At 39.4% G+C, this 26,486-nt stretch overlaps 1 protein-coding gene across 1 annotated transcript in view; it reads right to left on the bottom strand.

Annotated features, from left to right (window-relative positions):
* pappaa (pregnancy-associated plasma protein A, pappalysin 1a) overlaps window positions 1-26,486 on the bottom strand; it is a 271,059-nt gene that overhangs the window by 238,013 nt on the left and 6,560 nt on the right. The window contains exon 2 of the mRNA XM_034192054.1: window positions 7,105-8,212. Within this exon, the coding sequence (XP_034047945.1) occupies window positions 7,105-8,212 (1,108 nt within the window). The remainder of the gene's footprint in view (window positions 1-7,104; window positions 8,213-26,486) is intronic.

The following is a 26,486-nucleotide window of genomic DNA, read 5'->3' on the forward strand; positions in this document are numbered from 1 at the left end:
AAGGGTGGTCCATCCATTAAACCTGCCAGAATGAGAGGTATTGACTCAGAAGGCCGACCAAGACACAGGCCAAGGTGCAACGGATGACCTATTAGCCTCTGACAACGCCAGACCAGAACCTCATTTCCCAAAAACATCTTAAGGCCAAAGTGATCCCATCCATCTTTATTCTGTTTGGAAATTTTCCAAAAAGCAATTTCAGGTGGTCATAAAAGAAGAAGAAGGAGGGAAAAAACCATATGAATATCTCAGACCAGACACAGCATTGATCCATCACTGATACCTAAACTTCATTTTCTTTGTATCTTGTTGAATAAAGTCAGACCGCCACAGTTCAGCACACGGGAACGCTCAAATATCAGCAAAACCACAAGAAGCAACAAAACTATGGGCCACGAAAACAATGCAAAAATATTTATGTTAGCAAAACAAGGAGAGAGTTGTTATCACTGGTTATTTAACATACTGTCAGGGACCGTGTGTAAGTGGTAACAGGCGCCAATGGTGCAAAAATAAAAGTACGACCTTAGAGCCATTGTTTGCATGTATTACATTGTTCATCCAAAATTCCATAATTAAGGGGGAATGTCAAAATGTTTGTAGCACAGCTCCCTGAAAGTCTCTCCAGACATACTGTAATCAAAACAAAATAAACAACCCCTTAAGGAGAGTAGAGCAATTTTATCAATTCAGCATTTTCACCATTCCTCTCCCTTGCTCTCATCATTCATAAGTCCACCGATTATATGTCCACAGGGAGTTTTAAAGATTGGCATGCCAAGCTTTTACCCATGGTTGATCAATAAATAAAGGAGTTTTCCTCACCGTCGATAAGTGAGCGTTCCATGATGGCCGAGATGGGCGTAGAGGGATCGGAGAAGATGGAAGCAACAGTAAACCCACCTGCTTTTCCCCATCTGATGTTGATAATTAGATGTCATTATTTAGCTATTTAGCAGCCATTTGAAACAACGGGATAGTGCCAAGCAGACAGCGCTTCCAGCTTAACTGTGATTGAAAACAGCCCAGTTTCCTTGATTCTCGCACTATCAGAAAGACAGGCAGTTCCGCACATTAGCCCAAGACATTTTTCTCTCTTGGCCTGTCCCCGCATTGTGATAGCAAAAGAAATACTGACGAACATCTGAAGTCTGGCCATTTTTGTGTCTTTTTCTGGTGTAACCATAAAGACCCCCTACAATGTCCACAAGAATGTCTACTGTGTTGAGTTTCACTGTACCGTTGCTCTAAACAATCCTGGTTTTGGAGGTCTGGAACAAATCTTATTTCAGTGAATTCCAGGAATTTATTCTCCTTGCCAGCTTTTACTCATCTTATATAGGCCACAATAAGATTATCACAAAAACAAAAATTGGCCTACATTCCCCAAGGCCTCTGTATTCTCTCAAGGTAGCCACATCAAACCATGCAATCGCTTGCTTCATGTGTACTTTGCCCAATGGATTTCCCAAATACTGGCTTTCACACGCAAGCTTTCGTCAATGTTTTTCTGGAAAATTCTTTTGGAAACCTAAGTCTACAAACCTCTACCTGCCTCCCTGGTAATCATGATTGCTGGGGGTTTCCTGGAGAAAGAAGCATGTCTTTGAATTCATTTCCACTGCAACAAGTAAAAGCCAAACTTGTCTTTTTTTTCTGATCCCCAATTGATCTCAAACTGTTCACAATGTCACAGTTTCCAAAGTAGCTACCTTCTCCAAATGAGGCACCTTAAAATCAGACCACTGGCTCAAAGGATACATAGAGTACAGAGAGTTGGAGATGTTAAAAAAGAGCACTCTGGCCTGAGCTTTTGCTACCAGGAAAGACGTTGAGTTGCATTTGTTTTGCCTTGATAAGTGGAGAACACTGATTGAACTAGGCCAAGTCTAGATTGGACTAGCTGCCCCCAGAGGATTTCCCAGGCCACACAAGCTGGGAGTTGAGTTACTACAGTCAGCCTCAGCCCAAGCAGTCAGGAAACAGTAAGTCCAAGACATCAAACTTCTCTCTCAGGGCATCAGTATGCAAAGATTATATTTGTTTGTTTGTTTTATTTTCCCAAGACAGAGAGAAGAGTTGTTCAGCTAAATTATTCAATCAAGCAAATCCAAACCAGAGTATCAAAGTAAGGAATGTTGCAAGGCGTTCACGCTTTATGACAAATTTTACTCTTATGTTTACGAGTAGTACTTGTGCAATGAGCCTGAAAGGCCATTTAATGTATCTTGTGCATTAGATTTTTAAAATAATCAAACTGTTTGAAAGATCCTTTAACGAAAGTTGACTCAATTTTGGATTTAAAGAGTTTCATAGAGACAACAATGAAATTATTCTAAAGTATTTAAATAACTTGGTGATTTTAGCATTTCTAAGAAACTCAGCAAGATCTATGTACCCAGGACTGTAGGGGACGCTATAGCCTGCAGATACCTCCATCTTGGGGCTTCAAGGTGGGACTGGCACTCCAGTCACCAAAAAATGCCTCACAAAACTCAATACTTTAAAAGAAGAGCTTTGTGTCGACATTCCATTGGAGTAACTCTGTTGCTCTCTTCCATCAGAAGACAGCACGTTATGAACGGGATTGGGGGAAACCATGTGGATGCTCATCCATGCAAAGTAAGGAATTACTGGAGAGCACCAAAGGTCATGCCTCTGCAGGGTTTGTCCACTGCAAACAGGACTCAAATCCAAACTTGTGGTAGCTTGTGCAGGTAGGTACCAGGAAAATCTGCAAGGATGACCATTTTCACTTGGCATTTGAGGGGATGTGGAAAGCTCTACCAATGCATTGGCAAGCATTCTCATAGGTCCACAGACCTGCAAGCGGCCAGATCTTGTCAGGTTGGATAGAAGTGCTTTTGGTATCCAGTAGTTGGCACTCCGAGGGATTAGTAGTTGTGATTGCAGTCTAGTCCATTTTGATGGTGTCAGATGTCACTGACGACAAGCACTGTCAGGGCTCATTATGAGGACTTGGGCCCCAACATATTTGCCAGCTTTCATAAAAATGACTTGACTTTGCCAAAACATTAGCAGCTATGAATTGCTGGATATGGTTCCAGCATCCAGTACTGGCGGTATAGCTGGAGAGATTGATCATGTTCATGGAGACTCTTAAGAACTGCAGGAGTCTATACATAAATATATTCCATTGTAATCCTTTGTCAACTCTGGCCACAGGGTACACAGTAAAATTACCAGTGTAAAACTAACACTGACAGTGTTAATTAACACTGTCAGTGTACATATGGTCCTACTCTAGTCAGAGTGAGACCATATGTTTACTGTCAGTGTTAATTTAACACTGGTGATTTTACTGTGTAGTTGTAGCTTCCTGAAGGATCCAATTCACGTCCAACAAATTTTTGTCTGCACTGTGTTCTAGTCGTATTCTTGCTAAATTTCAAATTCAATTTTTTTCACAGGGGTTTAGACACAATCTGGGTGGATAACTTGGAAACACCGAGCAGTGACAAGACTATGAAAGCTGCAAGGAAAAGCAATGGATGCACCAATGGGAAAGGCATCTGTTCTCAGAAGACACTCTGAATATCATCAAGAAGTTTTTTATTGAGTGGTTTGGTGGCAATTCAGGACAGTATGGGGAGCTTAAAAAGGGAGCTGTGATGGCCACTGAGGGTAGATAAGGAGACATTTCTTCAAACAATCTGCAAGCAGCTGACACATCATCTGTGGTGTATTGACCTTTGGCCTGCTTACAGAGGAATCAAAGTATTGCATTCTTCTAAGCCCACACTTCATCCCACCACAGTCATGACAAGTGATGGCATAATCCTCACAGTTGACTCTGCTGTACTTTCCTGTTGGCCATGCTACTTTTAGCAGATATTTAAGGATAATCTTCCTGCCAGGACATTGGATATTTGAGGTGCCAGAGTTCTGGTGGCTGATGCGCTAGTCAACTACAAACACCAAATGCTGGTAAGGTGAAACAGCCAAGGGTGAGTCAAACTGCAGGGGACTGTGGTATCGAGGCTGAACTACTTCAGGTAGGTCAAGATGCTGTTCTCCCCCTATTGCAGGAATTCTTTGCTTCCATTTGGGAGACTGTCATCATGCCAATGGATGGAGGGACTTGCTGTCCCTCTCTCGAAAGGAAAGGCCATTCACCTGGATTGCAACATCTACACTGCTCCCCATAGTGGGCAAGGTACTTGCAAGGGTCACTATAAGTAAGACTGCTCATTCTTCAGTGAGCAGAACAGTCTGGTTTCATGCCCAAGAAGGCAACCTTCGACCACAACATAGTTCTGCAAGTGCTCACTGAAAACAAGTGTGAACATTGCCAGGGCTTCTTTGAAACCTATGTTTATTTTTGCAAAGTGTTTGATTTGGTTGACTGGGCTGCTTTATGGGACACCCTCAGAAGTTAAGGGATCCCAGAAAGCTGCTGAACTTCATAGCTGGCTTACACACAGACACTGTAAGTGCAAAGTGTGAGGCAGAGAGAGTGCGGAGAAGAGCCTGTGACTTCTTTTCAGTTATTTTCTGGTATTTGTCAGGGGTACATTCTGGCTCCTGCTTTGGTTCAGTGCCTGCAGTGACTGGGTGTCTGGTGAAGTCATGGATCCAGCAACTTGGAAACTTTTGTCAGCGAGGAAAGGGTCACTGATCTTGATTTTGTGAACAATACTGTGATCTAGGATGCTCTGACTGCAGAATGTGGAAGTCTAGTTAAGAGTCAAAGAAGACACTGAAAGCCCGGATCACGTTTAAGATCCAAGCTTTAAATGACGTCTTGGTCCAAACTGGGAACTTCACAAATTACCCCAGCAGTATGTAAAGTAAATAAATAGAAATAAATTAAATTAGCTCCGCCTTTGCCAGCTGCAGCATTAGCAATGAATGTATGCATGCATCAACAAATACAACCCCTGGCAAAAATTATGGAATCACCGGCCTCAGAGGATGTTCATTCAGTTGTTTAATTTTGTAGAAAAAAGCAGATCACAGACATGACACAAAACTAAAGTCATTTCAAATGGCAACTTTCTGGCTTTAAGAAACACTATAAGAAATCAAGAAAAAAAGATTGTGGCAGTCAGTAACGGTTACTTTTTTAGACCAAGCAGAGGAAAAAAATATGGAATCACTCAATTCTGAGGAAACAATTATGGAATCACCCTGTAAATTTTCATCCCCACATTAACACCTGCATCAAATCAGATCTGCTCATTGACATTGACCCTATGTGTCTTTTTGCAAGGAATGTTTTTGCAGTTTTTGCTCTATGGCAAGATGCATTATCATCTTGAAAAATGATTTCATCATCCCCAAACATCCTTTCAATTGTCCAAAATATCAACATAAACTTGTGCATTTATTGATGATGTAATGACAGCCATCTCCCCAGTGCCTTTACCTGACATGCAGCCCCATATCATCAATGACTGTGGAAATTTACATGTTCTCTTCAGGCAGTCATCTTTATAAATCTCATTGGAAAGGCACCAAACAAAAGTTCCAGCATCATCACCTTGCCCAATGCAGATTCGAGATTCATCACTGAGTATGACTTTCATCCAGTCATCCACAGTCCACAATTGCTTTTCCTTAGCCCATTGTAACCTTGTTTTTTTCTGTTTAGGTGTTAATGATGGCTTTCGTTTAGCTTTTCTGTATGTAAATCCCATTTCCTTTAGGCGGTTTCTTACAGTTCGGTCACAGACGTTGACTCCAGTTTCCTCCCATTCGTTCCTCATTTGTTTTGTTGTACATTTTTCGATTTTTTGAGACATATTGCTTTAAGTTTTCTGTCTTGACGCTTTGTCTTCCTTGGTCTACCAGTATGTTTGCCTTTAACAACCTTCCCATGTTGTTTGTATTTGGTCCAGAGTTTAGACACAGCTGACTGTGAACAACCAACATCTTTTGCAACATTGCGTGATGATTTACTCTCTTTTAAGAGTTTGATAATCCTCTCCTTTGTTTCAATTGACATCTCTCGTGTTGGAGCCATGATTCATGTCAGTCCACTTGGTGCAACAGCTCTCCAAGGTGTGTTCACTCCTTTTTAGATGCAGACTACGAGCAGATCTGATATGATGCAGGTGTTAGTTTTGGGGATGAAAATTTACAGGGTGATTCCATAATTTTTTCCTCAGAATTGAGTGATTCCATATTTTTTTCCTCTGCTTGGTCTAAAAAAGTAACCGTTACTGACTGCCACAATCTTTTTTTCTGATTTCTTATAGTGTTTCTTAAAGCCAGAAAGTTGCCATTTGAAATGACTTTAGTTTTGTGTCATGTCTGTGGATCTGCTTTTTTTCTACAAAATTAAACAACTGAATGAACATCCTCAGAGGCCGGTGATTCCACAATTTTTGCCAGGGGTTGTATAATCCAATAATAATATTTTATTCTGAAATGGGCTGTTCTGCATAATCAGTACTTTTACTTCAAGTATAATCAGCTACGAACACTTTACTTATTTGCTTAAGGAACATTGTCAATGTAGGACTGTGACTTGGAACAGAGTATTTCTGCAGTAGTACTACTTTACTTAAGTAAAAGATTGTAAGTATCTTCCATTACTGATATTTGTACCATTGTATTATCTTACAACTGACTGAAAATGAATCAGTGTGTTTTAAGAACAGTTTCTGCTTTGGTAGAGCAGACTTTTGTAAGACCAGATGCAAGTTAATGCAAACCATTTCCATTTTGGACATGCTTCTGCTTAGTTGACTGCACTTAACCTTTTTACTTCTCAACCTCCGGCACATATAAGAAAGAAAAGTAGCAGTAAGGAATGTGATTACCTGAAGGGATGTGATGCTAACATTAGATATGCAGCACGACATGGAAAGACAGAAAGGTAACAAGAGGACGCAGCCCGCAGCAGAACTCGGCCCAGGTTAGGGTTAGGGTTAGGGGTAGGAGTAGGGTTAGCCCTGGGCCCAGTTCACACCTGGGGGCCAAGTTTACATTGAGCCCTGTTCTCCTGTATCTGACAGAAACACATGTTAAGGAGGGTATTGGCAAACTGTGGACCCCTGCAGTCATCTTCAATTCCCTTCAGGGAATTCAATACCTGGCACTGAAAAGATGTGGAAAATGTGAAGAAGGTAATCTTACTTGTGAGGAGAAGAGCGGTTGAAGCACGTCTTTGTCACATCGGTCACGTCGGGGTTACAGCAATCGCCAAGGTCATAGATGAAGTTTTCTGAGTTACATTCAGGGTCACATATCCCATCCCCTTGCTTCTGCTCAGGACAATGGCTCCAGTGCCCTGACATGCAGTCGCCACCATCAAATCCCGTCAGCGGGTGGATGCATTCTGGATCGCATTCACCATTACCAACTTTACTAATGTCACAGTTGGCTAGAATCAACCGGTTACGAAGGGAAGAGTTGGTCACATTGTGAATGCTGAGTTCCCAGGTGATGTTGTAGGGACTAAAGGCCTCATTTAGCTGCTGGTGCTGCAGGCTGATCTGGTGGTCAGTTACGGTGGGCCTCGTCCGATCATCATCCCAAATATTTATAACACGATATTGTACTTTCTTGGGCCGACGGAACATCCAAAGATTATTGTAGTTTTTGATGACTTCTACATTGTCACAGACAGTCTGACCACAAGCTGGGGGCTCCAGCGTTGTGTCCAATAATCCTTCACTAATTCCACTGCCCCCAACACCCCCCAGAATCCCATGCCGTCCAATGCCACTCTGCTCAGGTTGTGGAAAACTCCCATCTTTCACAGTCAGCCACTTCCGGCCCGAGTGCTCAAAGGTTTCTCGGATTACCAGATGAGGTAGATCTTGGAGGTCCTCATGGCCCTGCATATCCCTGATAATCTGCCTCTGCACTCGGGCCTGATTCCATAGCCCCACCCTTTCCACTGCTCCCCTGTAATTATGATTCAGTGCATTACCCCCAATCATCAGCACTTTGCACTTTTTGGTCACATGACTGAAGACGTCACCCGATTGCTCCCGACTGACACCCACCTGGGCACCGTTGACAAAGAGCTTCATGTACACACCGTCATATGTGACTGCAACATGTGCCCATTGGTTTGGTATGTAGCGAACATTGGAGTGGATGGAGGTCACTTTGTGAGCGCGGTCTGTCTTAAGGGAGAAGAAGAAGCGGGGGTCACGGTTTCCTTGTTCACCAACTGCCTGGATCCCAAGCAGCCATCCTCGGTCACTGGAGGCATAGAAACATTTGTCGTACAAACCTGGAGAGATAACAAAAAAGTCAATTAATATGTGCAAGGCTTTACAATAGAGGTGTGAAAGTGAATGTGGAGATGCAACCTAACAGACAGAGTAGAAATTTTTTATGTTGGAAATAAGACCGAAGACAGCTCAGGGAGCAATAACTTAGGATAATATGACAGCCACATATTTCAACTCAATGCATTTGTAGACTTGGCTGTTTCACTCTGTAATCTACACATCCTTTTCAATAACACTCATTTACAATTCTGAATATGATATATTTCCAGCTCTTACTATGTCCACAAAGAAAATCATAATGCCATGATTACAAAAAAAAAACAAAAAACAGGTTAGGTTTTGCAGCATTAGTGGTGTTCACTAATGCTGCATTTTTCCACATTGATCACATTACAGAAATACCCTGGATTGTCCATCCCCATCTCGTGAAAGTAGCCATCTGTCTGCAAAATCAGGTGTAATCAAGTGATATGTGGACATCCCCTTGCTGTTATCTAGTTGAGGAGATGGGCAGCAATGAGGCTCCTGCATGCTAGAGTATGCTTAGAGAAACACACCACACAGGCATGGTGAGGTAACAGACATTTCCTCACAATGCAAGTCATAGTCATAGTGGAGCAGATAACTGTAACAATTGTTCATTTCTGGAAACAAGCACCAAAATTGGCACACATACACCTTAGACATTACTCTTTTGTAAAAGCATTATTAGCACATTAGCCACCTAAATTTTCCATAGGCAGCCAGGTAGGGGTCAATTGAAGAATTACACAGGGGTCAAAATTTAAAAATGCTCCAATCATGATGAAAACTATACTACTTTATTTGTCTGATCACGAAGATTCCAAAAGGGTACAATTTGGACGATCTATGACTGAATGTTATGGAGTTATGGGGTAAAAACAACAAGAAAGTTAAAGTTGCTCCAATTTTGGTAAAGAAAAAAGTGGTGCAAATTATTGGTTGCATTGATAGGATTAACAAATTGAATAGTTTTGACTATGAATGCTTGGTCTGTAAGGTAAAGGTCAAACAATGTCAACGTCCATTGGATTCTATGGCATGTGACATATGTTACCCTGTAACATGACAACTAAGCATGACACATGGTGCAAACTATTCCTTTTTAAAACTCTATTAACTCAACCAATAATTTGCATCATGTTTTACAATAATTGGAGCAACTTTAACTTCTGACTCCTGTACAAACTGAAATTGACCTTTGTCACCATTCTTGCTGTTTTTACCCCATAACTCCATAACATTCAGTCATATATAGTCCAAACTATACCTTTTTTTGAAATAGTTATGATCAGACACATAATGTGGTATAGCTTTCAATATGATTGGAACATTTTTTATTTTTGACCCCTGTGCAATTCTTCATTGAACCAGTATTTGGCCCCCGATTGAAAATTCAAATGGCTAACATTATTTGTGTAAAATATATACCAACAGTCAAATTTTGGTGCTTGTAACCAGGTTTGAACAATTCCTCTGCAAATATTCTGTTATCTGCTGCACTACATCTAGGTCTCCTTAAGTCATTTGACAGAAAGTCATTACAGTGGTACCAAAGGATTTGCCGGAGAGACCTACCAGCAAAGGTATTTACTCCAATGGGTTGTCCTCTAGTTCTGACTTTGATTACAATTAGATTTTAATGCATATATCAGTATGATCAATATATTATTTTTGACAGATTTCAATATCTTCTTTCCAGAGGTAGAATGAAAATGGAGTTCAGATTGTATAAAAAATAAAATTATTAATATGATATATTTCTTGATAGCTAAAAGCATGTTTCCCTAGAAATTGGGCTGAAGTGCATGTTTATTTAAAGGAGACCCCATGGAAATCTTTCTCTATAAGCTTCTCAAGAACAGTGAGTCCATTTAAAGCTGTCCATGTAAATGCCCCTTGCTCGTAAGGAAGCCAAAAGAGACTAGTTGTCTGCTAAAGCCTTGTTTTCGTAGAGGCACCAAAACACCTTTTTCCTGTTTCACTTGGACCGTGTGTGTCAGCATCAGCATGGTAATGTCTTTTCACTTCTAAGGGGATCTCTGAATGCTAACTATTTATTTGTTTAGTGCTTGTTGAGGTCCACGTGTGCAGACACACAAGTTCGGTTCTATATCCAAAAAGGCACACCCTGAGTGCAAAGATTCCACAGCAACTAGAGGGTAAAGCAGTGGACGTGTGACCAGAGGGTCTTTGGATCAATTCTCCATTAGCCAAGAAAATCATTGAGGTCCCTCCCCTAAGGCAAAGTCCTTAACCCCCATGTTGCTGCCAATGTGCAGTTGAGTGCTTTGCATGGCAATACCTTGACATCGGTGTGTGTGTGTGTGTGTGTGAATGGGTGAATGTGAGGCTTCATTGTAAAGTGCCTACACCATCTACAGAAAATGGAAGCATGCAGTATACATGCAGTCCATTTTCCATTTAACTGGATGTGCATGACAAGGTCCATCTCTGCTTGTGAAAATCGGTGGTCACGCAATCTCAGTCTGAATGCTGTCACAGAAAAACATTTTTCAGGTTTGCTCACAGTGGCAGCGCCAAGGGGTAGCTTGGGGGGGCTTAAGCCCCCCCAATAATGAGCCAAGCCCCCCTCAGCCCCCCCAATAATTCTGCCAATAATTTGAATAGCGACTGACATATTCGTGGATCTCAACTGCAGTTTTGCACTGAGAATGTCTCAATATTGCGTAACTGAGCAAAGTGATGAATGTGTGCGTTCGGTGATCCACCAATGCTGAATCACCCTACACAAACAGAACTTTCAGTTTTGAAAATAAATATTTATTTGTAAAAACCCAAACACAAGTTACAAATCAGAAATATGTGTTTGTGGATCACAAAGCACGTGATTCTAAGTGATGTGTGTGTGCATTGATACCACATTTTAGAGGAGCACGAGTGACTAAAACATATACCTTGGTATTTATAAAGCAATTTACTATATATTGTTCATTTCGATGACATTTTGTGAAGCCCCTCCAACTTCTACCCCAGCCCTCCCCCCTCAGCCCCCCCAACAAAAATTTCCTGGCGCCGCCACTGTTTGCTCACTATATTTGCAGTTCGACATTTATGAGGTACCCTGTCTCTTCCACTGCACACACACCTCAGCAGTGGTGAGCGCAGTTCAGCTGATCAGCTAACAGCTAATTAACTTAGCTAACTTGTTCTTTAGCGGATTAGCATTGCAGCTAATTTTAAAAATCATTACTGGACCAGTTAGCTTCCACTAAATATAGTTCCACTAACTTTAAGCCAGTTAACATTTTCTTGAATTAAGTTTATTGTTCAAAAGCATTTGTGAATCCTAAAATCATATGTTTCCTGTTGGAGCTTATTCTCAAGGTCGGAGCTACGTCACTTTGCCAAAGTGGCCAAACCGAAGGCAAGAATTTGTGCTTCACTGTCCGCTCAGTGAAAACACGTTCAGGCTGTATGCTGTTTTATTGAAATCATTATTGTCGCTAATTTGCTTCTAAAGGCCAGCTGACAGCTCTCATTGCCTCGAACGGTGAGATTTATACACTAAGATGACCTTAAATGAACCACTGTACATTAAATTGACTTTATTGATGAGTCTGACCCCTTTGAAAAGTGACCAAATTACATGTATTTGTATTGAGCTCAGCGAAAAACCCGCCCCTCAAGGTTAACTGCCTGGATACTGACCTTGAGAATAGACACAAATCCTAGTGAAATCAACACATGATGTAAAGGAAACAAGCATCACCTTGAGAAGATGAAGAAGGACAAGGTCAAACCAGAATAAATGAATTAATTAGTTTACTCAAATTATTTTCCATGTGTATTTTTTTAATTTCTTATTTAATATTTTCTGTACTGTGAACTAACCCTATCCCTAAAATTTCTGCTTTTTAGGTCTGTTTTTTCTGAGTTTTAGAATCAAAAAGCAAGCCAAAGCTAAATTCAAATAATAAAGGTTAGCTGTTAGCGGTCATGTAAGCTAAATGTTTTAGTGGTTTACTAGTTTAGCTAACTTTTCCGTTAGTGGATTAGCGGTTATTGAAGCTAGCTTTTAAGATAGCCGTGACCACCACTGCATCCATATTAGGAAAAGGTGACATCTCGGAGACTCACTCCCCTGGCATTCGTCATCTATTGATCTACCTTCTTCATCTATGGGTTTCTTATTCTAGTCACTATATCTTTTCCTCAAAGTCAAGTTGTAGACGTCAAATGTATTTTTTGCCCCATTGATTGGGGTACCTGTGTCTGCAATAACTGTCTGGCTAATGGTAATTGCGCTGACATCTTGATTTTGACCCATTTTTAACTACAGTACATGGGCACTCAGTGTGCATTCATTAACTTGGTATTTGAAGGGACTAATGTTGAAACAGCGCGGGTTGGGTTCAGCGTCAAGGTCAGTCCTTTGGTGGATGACGTTTTCAGGCTTTCCACTACAGTGAAAGGAAAAAGCGTTCCATCTGTCAGCTAGCGCACTCAAGACTAAAAGGTGTGTTAAAATGCTCGTAGGGCTCACAGTGTAAACAGCTGTCATAATTCTGCCATGCTCAATTAATCTAACACAATACATCTTTCCAGAGGCCCTGCTGCAACTCCTCAGACTCATATAAAAAACTAAAAAATTTAAAAAATACGCACATTCATACATACTTGTGAACATCCACATATACGAGGAGAAAAATTCTAAATACTGAAATACAGATAGTTGTCTGTAAGCATATATACAAATGTGTGTACTAAGTAACGTGTGTGTGTGTGTGTGCGCATAGCGGAGAGCAATTCCTGTCAGGATCAAAGGTAACCTTCCTCACATTGGTCATTTGTCTTCTTGCAAGAAAAACACACTGAGTTAAAAAAAAAGAAAGTGAAAAAAACACACACACATAGGCACACAAAGAAAAATGTCACAAGGACTCGACAAAAAGCAGGGAAGGAGAAAACAATGAAGACTCCGTTTGTTCTGGCTACAAAAGGTCAAAGAAACTTTTCAGTCATACTATAGAAAACGCCGCACCAAGATCACTGTGCAGAAACAATGGAAAATTCCAATGATATTTTCAGAAAACAACTTCAGTAAACATAGCCAAGTAGAGAGAATTTAAAAAAGAAATTATGTCTTTAGATTTTAACATGTTATATATATATATATATATATATATATATATATATATATATATATATATATATATATATATATATATATATATATATATATATATATATCACATTTTGTGCTTTGTTACATGCACAACTGTGTAATTTATCCTGTGCACTAATTTTACCATATCTATACATACTTATATTCACTATATTCTATTTTTCACATAATCTGTTCACATTAGTATTTATCCACCCACTAGCAAATGTCGCAATATACTTTAGTCACCTTTCTTTAGTGTAAATATTTTTCTTTTTCTTTACTACTGTATGACTCTTGCTGCTGCAACAAGTGATTTTCCCTGCTGTGGGATCAATAAAGTTTATCATATTATATTACATATAGATAGATAGATAGATAGATACACCCACATTGTAGGTGTATCTATATGTCTATCTATATCATATAGATAGACATATAGATACACATACATTATGGGTGTATCTATAGATATAGATATAGATATAGATACACATACACTGTGGATGTATCTATAGATATAGATATAGATAGATACACCCACATTGTAGGTGTATCTATGTCTATCTATATCATATAGATAGACATAGATATACATACATTGTGGGTGTATCTATAGATATAGATATAGATACACATACATTGTGGATGTATCTATAGATATAGACATAGACATAGATACACATACATTGTGGGTGTATCTATAGATATAGATATAGATACACATACACTGTGGATGTATCTATAGATATAGATATAGATACACATACACTGTGGGTGTATCTATAGATATAGACATAGATACACATACATTGTGGGTGTATCTATAGATATCGATACACACACATTGTGGATGTATCTATAGATATAGATATAGATACACATACATTGTGGCTGTATCTATAGATATAGATATAGATATAGATACACATACATTGTGGGTGTATCTATAGATATAGATATAGATATAGATACACATACATTGTGGGTGTATCTATAGATATAGACATAGACATAGATACACATACATTGTGGATATATCTATAGATATAGATATAGATACACATACATTGTGGGTGTATCTATAGATATCGATACACACACATTGTGGATGTATCTATAGATATAGATATAGATACACATACATTGTGGCTGTATCTATAGATATAGATATAGATACACATACATTGTGGGTGTATCTATAGATATAGACATAGACATAGATACACATACATTGTGGATATATCTATAGATATAGATACACATACATTGTGGGTGTATCTATAGATATAGACAGACATAGATACACATACATTGTGGATGTATCTATAGATATAGATATAGATGCACATACATTGTGGGTGTATCTATAGATATAGTCAGACATAGATACACATACATTGTGGGTGTATCTATAAATATAGACATAGATATAGATACACGTACATTGTGGGTGTATCTATAGATATAGACATAGACATAGATACACATACATTGTGGGTGTATCTATAGATATAGATATAGATACACATACACTGTGGATGTATCGATAGATATAGATATAGATACACATACACTGTGGATGTATCTATAGATATAGATATAGATACACATACATTGTGGGTGTATCTATAGATATAGACAAACATAGATACACATACATTGTGGGTGTATCTATAAATATAGACATAGATATAGATACACGTACATTGTGGGTGTATCTATAGATATAGACATAGATACACATACGTTGTGGGTGTATCTATAAATATAGACATAGATATAGATACACATACATTGTGGGTGTATCTATAAATACAGACATAGATACACATACATTGTGGGTGTATCTATAAATATAGACATAGATATAGATACACATACACATACATTGTGGGTGTATCTATAAATACAGACATAGATACACATACATTGTGGGTGTATCTATAGATATAGACATAGATATAGATACACATACATTGTGGGTGTATCTATAAATACAGACATAGATACACATACATTGTGGGTGTATCTATAGATATAGACATAGATACACATACTTTGTGGGTGTATCTATAAATACAGACATAGATACACATACACTGTGGGTGTATCTATAGATATAGACATAGATACACATACTTTGTGGGTGTATCTATAAATATAGACATAGATATAGATACACATACATTGTGGGTGTATCTATAAATACAGACATAGATACACATACATTGTGGGTGTATCTATAGATATAGATATAGACATAGATACACATACATTGTGGGTGTATCTATAAATACAGACATAGATACACATACATTGTGGGTGTATCTATAGATATAGACATAGATACACATACTTTGTGGGTGTATCTATAAATATAGACATAGATATAGATACACATACATTGTGGGTGTATCTATAGATATAGATATAGACATAGATACACATACATTGTGGGTGTATCTATAAATACAGACATAGATACACATACATTGTGGGTGTATCTATAGATATAGACATAGATACACATACTTTGTGGGTGTATCTATAAATATAGACATACATATAGATACACATACATTGTGGGTGTATTTATAAATATAGATATAGATACACACATTGTGGGAGTAAAAACTCACCAACATGGAATACCCAGAATTTCACGTATTTATTTTCAGAAAATTCTTCTGTATCACTCCAGGATCACAGTCCGCCGTGGTGGTGCACAGAGGCAAAATTACAAAAATTCTGCCAATGTCCAAATACTTATGGACCCAAGTCTACACTCAGAGAGTATTACCTCACCAACTCTGCACTATCGCAAACTACACACCAGTAAAATGTTTGCTGACAGTTAAAGGCAGTTTGTTCTTGAACTCTCCATTATCATTGTAAAAGTTGACACCAAGACATGAGCCTTATCAGAGAGACAATCTGCCGGTGTTTGCATCTCACGGTACCCAGCAAGTCATGGAAGAGTGAGGCGGCGCTGCTCTCGTGGTTTATTTTCCTCCACCTTTGATGCGGGATAACCCGACGTTCCCCCCGACACGAGGCCCAACAGGGCACAACAACGTTTACATAACGTTAACAAACAGAACTCGTTGTTCTGATAGTGCGGTTCTGTGGATGCGCAGTGGGCTCGCACATACGTACAACCCCTGGCAAAAATTATGGAATCACCGGCCTCGGAGGATGTTCATTCAGTTGTTTAATTTTGTAGAAAAAAAGCAGATCACAGACTTGACACAAAACTAAAGTCATTTCAAATGGCAACTTTCTGGCTTTAAGAAACACTATAAGAAATCAGGAAAAAAATTGTGGCAGTCAGTAACGGTTACTTTTTTAGACCAAGCAGAGGGAAAAAAATATGGAATCACTCAATTCTGAGGAAAAAATTATGGAATCATGAGAAACAAGAACGCTCCAACACATCACTAGTATTTTGTTGCACCACCTCTGGCTTTTATAACAGCTTGCAGTCTCTGAGGCATGGACTTAATGAGTGACAAACAGTCCTCTTCATCAATCTGGCTCCAACTTTCTCTGATTGCTGTTGCCAGATCAGCTTTGCAGGTTGGAGCCTTGTCATGGACCATTTTCTTCAACTTCCACCAAAGATTTTCAATTGTATTAAGATCCAGACTATTTGCAGGCCATGACATTGACCCTATGTGTCTTTTTGCAAGGAATGTTTTCACAGTTTTTGCTCTATGGCACAGTGGCGGTCCTAGAGTGATTTACTCCCCGGGAAACCCCCTGCGGTGCCCCCCTCGCGCACACTAACGTGGCCACCACCTCCACCCCACCACCCATGAAAACACTAACTTCGTCCTGAACACCCACAATCCCACAAATTAACTCACAATAGCTATTTTCAAGAACAAATTTCCAGTTTTAATGACTACTGCAATAACAAACATAAAGAAATTGGCACAGTCTAATGTGTCATCATCCATGGACTTATCTGCAATGATCATCTCAAAAGCTTGCAGGAGGGCATCATAATTGTTTGCCCCAGTGCTCACTATCCGTGATGTGAAATTCCATCGAGTAGGAGCATTTCTGGGCAACCTTGAGCAGCCTGCAGACTCAAGAAAAGACATCCTCTTTGTGGATTTTGAGAAAAATGTGGCAAACCCAGAGAGTGATGCAAAAATTATTCTGCACTCAGATAAGCATTTAGCCCCCTGAGACAGAACCAGATTCAGTCTGTGTGCATAGCAATGCACAAACATTGCACTGGGGGCTATTGCTTTAACTTTGGCCTGCAAACCATTGAGAGCTGAAGCCATGACAGCAGCCATGGCTTCTTCGTAAGGAAGACTATCAAATGGCTTCGCCAAAATCTGGTCCACAACATTCAAATTGTCTGCCATTATGTGCAGCTTGCTACCTAGCTAGCTCGCTAGCTGGGACTGGCGCGAGGCTAGTGTGAAGTTTGTCCGCCTGTGAGTGCTTTGTGACGGTGGAAGAGCTCAGCAGCACCCGCTGCTCGGTAAGGACAGAAACTGCGATAGAAGTCAGAAAGAGTGATAGAAGTCAGTCTCCAAACACAAGCAGCTACAAAAAAAAACACACCAGAAATAGAAGCTCGATTTGTCGCTAGTCATTAACAAAGAAAATGCTGCTAAGAGGATTAGGAAAGTCTCCGGTTCAACTCAGAACAGAATGAAAATTAAAAAATGCTCGCACGGATGTTTACACCAAAAGATCGCTGATTCGCTCATTTCGCTGTCAATCAAATAGGGATTCAGCCTCAGACAGATCATCCAATCATCATGCAGAAGCTGAGCGTCCGGGCCAGCCGAGGCCAGCCCACTGTCCCATAGACCCCAGACACGCTGAGCGTCCGATGGGCGGGACAAAGCCCAGCATTTATCCAATGACTCGTCTCGTTTCGCTGCAGTCTTTGCTTCGCTACTGTTTATAGCACTGTGAAGCTGCGGGAATGAGTGAGAGGAAAGCTGCCATGGGACGGGAAGGTGGGGGCGCCACTCTGCCGTAATGTAATGAAACCATGAACCCCCCGTCAGGACAACCCCCTCACCCCGTTTTTTTTTTTTTTTTTGACCGTTTTTTTTTTTCCCGCACGGTCGTGCCACCCCGCCTGCGATGCCGCCCTGGTCGGCCCGTCTCCAGGACCGCCCCTGCTATGGCAAGATGCATTATCATCTTGAAAAATGATTTCATCATCCCCAAACATCCTTTCAATTGATGGGATAAGAAAAGTGTCCAAAATATCAACGTAAACTTGTGCATTTATTGATGATGTAATGACAGCCATCTCCCCAGTGCCTTTACCTGACATGCAGCCCCATATCATCAATGACTGTGGAAATTTACATGTTCTCTTCAGGCAGTCATCTTTATAAATCTCATTGGAACGGCACCAAACAAAAGTTCCAGCATCATCACCTTGCCCAATGCAGATTCGAGATTCATCACTGAATATGACTTTCATCCAGTCATCCACAGTCCACAATTGCTTTTCCTTAGCCCATTGTAACCTTGTTTTTATCTGTTTAGGTGTTAATGATGGCTTTCGTGTAGCTTTTCTGTATGTAAATCCCATTTCCTTTAGGCGGTTTCTTACAGTTCAGTCACGTACGTTGACTCCAGTTTCCTCCCATTCGTTCCTCATTTGTTTTGTTGTGCATTGTCGATTTTTGAGACATATTGCTTTAAGTTTTCTGTCTTGACGCTTTGGTGTCTTCCTTGGTCTACCAGTATGTTTGCCTTTAACAACCCTCCCATGTTGTTTGTATTTGGTCCAGAGTTTAGACACAGCTGACTGTGAACAACCAACATCTTTTGCAACACTGCATGATGATTTACCCTCTTTTAAGAGTTTGATAATCCTCTCTTAAAAGAGGATTATCAAATGAAAATGAAAATTTACAGGGTGATTCCATAATTTTTTCCTCAGAATTGAGTGAGTCCATATTTTTTTTCCCCTGCTTGGTCTAAAAAAGTAACTGTTACTGACTGCTACAAATTTTCTTCCTGATTTCTTATAGTGTTTCTTAAAGCCAGAAAGCTGCCATTTGAAATGACTTTAGTTTTGTGTCATGTCTGTGATCTGCTTTTTTCTACAAAATTAAACAACTGAATGAACATCCTCCGAGGCTGGTGATTCCATAATTATTGCCAGGGTTGTGCGTGTGTGTGTGTGTGTGTGTGTGTGTGTGTGTGTGTGTGTGTGTGTGTGTGTGTGTGTGTGTGTGTGTGTGAACACTTCCGAGGTTTCAGATGCTTTCAAACCTGCCACCAACTCTATGCAGATGTCACTGTCACACCAGGAAAGTGACAGCAGAACAGGTGCATTTTTACAAAGTGCTGTGTCTGAGTTTTAATGGCAATTAAATAATTCAATTTGTGTTTAATCATATAAAATAAATCAGCTATTAGACTGTTTTTACCCTTTAATGATTCTATTTTGTTGCAATCTGCTTGTTGTCCAGTTTTATTTTTAGCCGGCCCATCTGCATATCATGGCGCAAACTTCAGTTTTTTTTTGTTTTTTTTTTATCTCTAACCAAACTGGATGACCTACGTATGAATTACAGCATTTTCTGTGTACAGTCTCCCATTTTTAGATGACCAAAATGAATTGGACAATCTAATATAATCACAAACCAGCAGCAACTTCCAGTGCTAAAAAATTAAGCTAACGCGGAAGTGCCAAACATTGCTGTTCCTCAAATAGCGACTTGAGGCTTGCTCCAAAAGTGAGTCATTCCCCATTAGCCCCATGTAAAAATGTCAATCTATACAGCAAAAATAAATGTGTTTGCAACCTGGCCTGTATAGCTAGTTTCCTGGTTCATAACAACTGCATGTATTTTTATTTAACTCATAACTCATACATTTCTGCTATTTTAAGCCATGACATTGTGAGTAATTAGGGGTGTGGTTAATTTGAGTGACATCCCATGTGTGTGGGTGGGTTCAGGACTCTGCTAGCAATGGCTACTCAATGTTGCGGTGTTTGATCTTCTTTTGAGCACGTTATTAAAAATGTTTGAGATAATACGGCTTGCTGTGTGGTTTACAGTGCGAACAAACATCAAAGAAGTCAGTGCTTCAGTATTTCCTTTGAGTGAAATTTTAAAATTACTTAATTTGTATATTAGCACAATTAGCAGTAATTTAACGGTACTGATAGCTTGGTGATGTTAGTTCCAATAATGACAATAACAGTTACTGTGGCAATATGGTTTGGGCGTTTGATTAAAACAAAAATATGCATTAGTCAAACACCCATACCAAGGCTACCATGTTAGCCTTAGCTTGTTTTGGAAATTGTGAAATAAGGAGCGTGTTCAGGCTCCCCAGGTGGAAAAGATGGCAACATCTGGAGCTTAAAATCTGCTCTTCAGAAAACCTACAGGTGATGTCGTGGAGGTTGTGTCCACTATAAATATGTATCTATACATACATACACAGTCCACGAAATCAGTTTAATAGTTTGTTTCAGTCTTTGTTGCAGAAGGTTCCACTTATTTTCCTTTAAAAAAAAAAACATCTTGGGTAGCTGTTGCAGTACGTTTCAGGTCACTGTCCATCAGTGCAGCGGATGAGCAACACTCAACCATTCAACCGACTGCTGGTTTTCCCATTTCTGAGGTTAACAAACACTTTGCATTTTGTGTTTGCTTGCTGTGTTTACTCTAGTGAAGGTTTGTTTTACTTGACACGGAGATGCAAATTTCCAAGAGGGTGTTCTTGATCTGGTCAGCTATTGTGGAGGGTTTTTGCTTGTTTGTTTTTTCACTCACCAATACAAATTAATTAATTAATTAATTAATTAATTAATCCTACTGTCATCCACCTCATTTGCTGTTTATAGACTTTCCTGCCTTGGTGTTCCTGAGCCCATCAGTGTGTTCTTTCTTTTTGTGAATGTTCCAAATACTTGATTTGGCCACACTGATTTCTGTTTTGATGTCAGTTGGGTTTGCTTTGCTTTTTCAGCTTCTTCATGGTTTGCATCACTGAAAGTGACAGCTATGGATTTTTTTTTTGTACACATTTAACCACAAGAAGTTCTCAAATCCAAATGCAGAACTTGAACTCAACTCTAAGGTCCACATCTTGATGATCTATTGCTCACAGTCTGCGGAGCATAGCTCAAGTCCATTTTGGGTGTGCTCATCTCCACTTTGCAAATTGCACAGTGTGAAGGCGTTGTCCTCTTTATTTCACATTATATTTTACTTTTATTTATTTTTTTAATTTGTGGTATAAATTCAGTTTTGTTGTAATTTGATGCACTAATGCACATCACTGCATGTGCATGTGGAGTAAATGGTCATTGTGAACCCTCTTTTGTAAGACATATCCGAGTGTTACACTATTTAAACAGTACAAAATTCTGCACTCCACTGCAGACCAGATTTTTGGTGGTCCTGCTCCTTAAGACCAACACACCCACGGTTTCACAAATGAACACAAATGCATTTGCTACTTATAGGATGTGAGGAGCACTAGACGTAAAAATGACACCTTCATTGGTTGGAAACATAGATTGTATATATACCGAATAAACCTTGCATACCATCTCTACTCCTACAGGTTTTCTATAGAGACTCGGAAGAGCCGATATGAGGCCCAAAACAACACTTACTCTGCCTACATCACAACTAACCATATTTGTATAAGGTTTTTGGGGCATGGGTGGCATGCTGCATGACCTGGGTGGATGGAAGAAGCCTGAACACGCACCCCACACTCTCACAAGCACCACTAGCTTAGCTTATGGCAAGCTAAAAGTGGACACTCTTGTTTTGGCCGAACTTCTAGTCAGTTTCTGGACATTCTGTGTTAGTACGCACCCGCGGCTGACATGCTTGATGAATTCCTGCGCAAAAAGTAGTTCCCAGATATTTATGACAATGTGAAATAATGAGTATATCTCATCTAAATTAATTCTAAAATTTACCAGTAATAAAATTACAAAGATAACTGAAGAGTGGCCGTAATAAATATTTATGAGCAACTTCGCCTGTTATCGCTCAAGCACATTGTAAACATTGACACGATGGAGTTTGATGCGGAAGAGTTCAGAAAGACACGACTGGAATGTTTTGATTACCATTTACAGTTGGCGATGAAAGACTTGGGTGTTAAAGTCAGAACAAGAAGCTGAACTGAAAGAGATCTATCTAAAAAGAGACACATTCTGTATGATGTCGCTCCAACGAGAGCAGCATGCTGAGCAGGGTGCACGCACCCCCCGCCATTTTCAAGTTACAACAAGCTAAGCTAACAAGCTACCCTCGGTTCATGTGTTTATTAAATCATATCAAATCAGTGGTTCTTATAAGTTTGCTTTGATGTGGCCATTAAAAATTATGACCTGCTTATTTTCTCAGCAAATGTGGATTAACTCGACTGAATAAACTGAGCTACATTAGCATTAGCTAATAAAAGTCCGAACGCCATTTGCATCCAAAATGAAATCACATGATAATTTGACTGGCTCCAAAATATCTTAGATGTTTCATTAGGGGGAGTAACCACAAAGCAATACACATTATTTCAGTTATTTGTAATAAAATGCTCAAAACAACAGATACACTCCTCCCCTGCAACAGCTAGCGGCTAATGTCCCATGGCCTCTGAAGCCCCTTTCACACCAAGTCAATGTAGAGTTGTGTAATGTGGAGTACCGGCTACGCTGAGCTTATGCAGCCCTACGTGGCAATACGTAGGTCAGTACATACCTGCATTGCTAGATTTTATGCAGCCCACTGGACTTTGCTGAATTTTGTTGGCAGTGGTGCTTCAAAACCACAGAAGAAGAAAAGATGCATCAAAACCACAGAAGAAGAAGAGGCAGGCCAAAGCTTCCCCCTGCGCGCAACATGCACAGCCATTCCTGCGTAATAGATACGCAGCACGATGCAATGCTATGCAGGCCCGGCGAAGCTCAAACTGTCACTCAAAGTGGCCACACCCCTAATTATGAATAACTTTATGGTTTAAAAGATTTTAAACTAAGAAGTTAGAAAAAAATTCACACCGTGTACAGTTGTTATGGAAGGAGAAACTATCTTTTTCATGTACAAGGCTGTAAACATGGGGGGGGGGGGGTTCTCCTCTAAACTTTGACACTTTAACTTAGACTTCTACGGGAACCTGCTCACTTTTGGAGCCAGCCTCAAGCAGCCACTCAAGGAAGTGAAACTTTTCTAAATCCAGGTGTGTCTCATTTGGGACCAGCGAAGCTTACTGACTTGGTTGGAAACTTACGGCGTTATATTTGTGACTCTATTCTGAGTGATAACACCATAAGAAACTAGTAGTCACACTTGCATTGTGCAGTGCTTTGCCCCGTTTGGAAGAAAGGCTGTATAGCTTCTGCATTTAGCAAAGGAATCATAGGACTAATGGACTCAGCCAGTCAGTCAGTGGTGTTGCAAAATTTTTGTAAGGACTTCTATTTTTTTTAAACCAGCTAAATAAAAAAATCTGTTGTATATTCAACTTTCAAATGTTGGGTTCTGATAGAAACAGATGAGGAATATTATCAACAAGCAAAACAAAACAAAAAGAAAAGAAAAAATGGGATGGTTAAGTTGATCGTGAAGCCTTGTTGCTAATCACAGGGCTCTAGCAGCTACTGGAGGCCACTGTTGCTTGTCTGCTTACTTCTAACTTGAATAATCAATGAATAATTATCACTTAGTCATAAATTAGCTAAACATCCAAATGTCCAATTACTTTTTTAATCCATTAAAAACAAGGGGCATATACACAAATGCTGTCATTCCAAGCAACAACCTCCAGTGCTGAAAAATGAAGCCAATGCTGAAGTGCCAAAACCTGCAATTCCTTGAATGGCCCCTTGAGGTTGGCTCCCATAGTGCATCATTCCTCACAGAAGCTAATGTTTAAATGTAAAACTGAATAGCAGAATCTTGCCCACGCTCCACCTCTTTCCCCATTTCGGGGTTGGCCAGGAGGTGTGCTGTGTTCCACTGTACTTGGAACTTGGGAAAAAATAAACAGCTTCGACTCAAAAAAGTGTAATGGAACAGCCATTTAAGTCGGAATTCCAAGTCAGAAAGGTGGGCAAGATCCAAGTTCACCACTCTGATGTCACAGAAATATTGTGGTGCACACAGTAAGTGGTAACCAGAATGACATTTTTATGCATTTTTTACTTGTATGTGTTTGAGAATTTTATACAATAAAGGTATCTGAGAGGTACTGACTGGATTGTGGTGATGCAGTCTGTATGGAAGTGGATTACTAGCTTGTGACAATACCCCTCCCAAGATGGCGGATGAAAATATTGCAGAAAGGAGCTTGATGTCACTTGACTTACAAATATACCAACCATCCATTGTTTCCAAAGCATTTAGATTGAAATGAATTTGGATTGGAAGTTGAGAATTCTGACTTAGAATTACCAACTTCCAACAATGGAATGCAACATTAGGCGGAGTTAGGACATTTGAGCCTCAAACCTGTTCTTCAGAGATCCAGTGGGTGACATCATGGAGGGTTCGTCCCGCATATATACAGTCTATGTAATTCCTGCAGTCTTCACTCCGTTTTAGGGCTGCAACAAACGATTATTTGGATCATCGATAAATCTCATTGGGCTTCGACACAATTAATCGATTAATTGGATTAGCGGGGAATTTTTTTAAAAATGTGCCAGGGAAACAATTTTTCTCTCCTTCCATCACTTTAATTAACAACAGAACATTATTTGAAAACTTAAAATACTTGAAAATCAACAAATCGTCAAATGTCCCTTGGCTGTTGAAAAATAAAATAAAGAATAAAATAGTTTATAATAAAGAACAAAAATAATTATTTAAAATGTCATTGCTTTATCAAAGTGCTGAGTTGCCATAAAACAACATTGAAACATATAAATGTTATAAAATATATGGTTAAAAAAGAGAGGTATTTTTGTTGCTGCAAATGAGCAATTAGCATAACCAGTTAACCTTAAAACCTATGTGTCTGTATAACTTGTAAACTATGTGGTCATTTCACAATGACACATGTGATTCATGTCTCTTTCTCTAAAATTGTATTGTAGCATTATTAGTTATTATTACTATTGTTGCTATTATTATTAATATATAATAAAAATAAATTAAAAAATATAATTTGTAATACATTTGACTCTTTTACAACAACAAATGCTGAGCTATTAATTATTATTCAGAAAACAAATGCACAAACATGCTGAAATGCCAGCAGCTTAATGCTAACTTTATTGAAAATGCCATAGACATGCTAACGCGTTAGCATCAGTGTTAGCATAAAATACATCTATCAACTGTTTCAGAAGACCATAACAGGTCAGTTTAACATAAAAAGGTAAATATTCCTCACAGACATATGCTCTTTAGGGTTTTAGTGGGGAAAAATTAAGATAAAGCGAAATAAAACAAATGAAACAAACAAAGCAACAGCTCAAAGCACTCCATTGGTTCAAGATTCAAAGCAAAGCTTGGTTTATTATATGGGGGAAACGAAACATTTGCAGTAAAACAAAGTTATTTAGAAACTAATCGATGACTAAATTAGTTGACAACTATTTTAATAATCGATTTTAATCGATTAACTCGATTAGTTGTTTCAGCTCTACTCCGTTTCGACGCATGTACCCACAAATTAACGATGAGCTCATACACATTATTTGCCTTTCAATGCCAACATCGTGTGGAGGGCATCGACAACATCCCTGAATTTGCCATTGTCCTATTATTTATGGACCTGAATAACAGAACGGTGCACAGGAAATCACTTACAAATTTGCATTCATTATTGTTGAGTAATGACATTTTGGCAAACATCCCATAAACTTAAAACAAAAAAAAAAAACAAGTTGGAGGAGACAGAATGATGCGAACATCACCAGAGTCGATGGAGGACGCAAAGCAAACATCCCGCTGCAGAGCTTACCGTTTGCACCAGCACAGACTGCTCATGTGCCTGGCTATTTTCCGGCACCATTCTGAAAATGCCTCCCACAAAACGCAGAGGAACAACAGCGCTTCTTCCAATAAACAAGTCAAAAGTAAGAAACTGAAACAGATGGGACACAAAGAGCGAGCAGCGATCAAAACAACCGTGAGGGGAAAAAATAA

This window comes from Thalassophryne amazonica, chromosome 17 (assembly GCF_902500255.1).
Source record: "Thalassophryne amazonica chromosome 17, fThaAma1.1, whole genome shotgun sequence".
NCBI lineage: Eukaryota > Metazoa > Chordata > Actinopteri > Batrachoidiformes > Batrachoididae > Thalassophryne > Thalassophryne amazonica.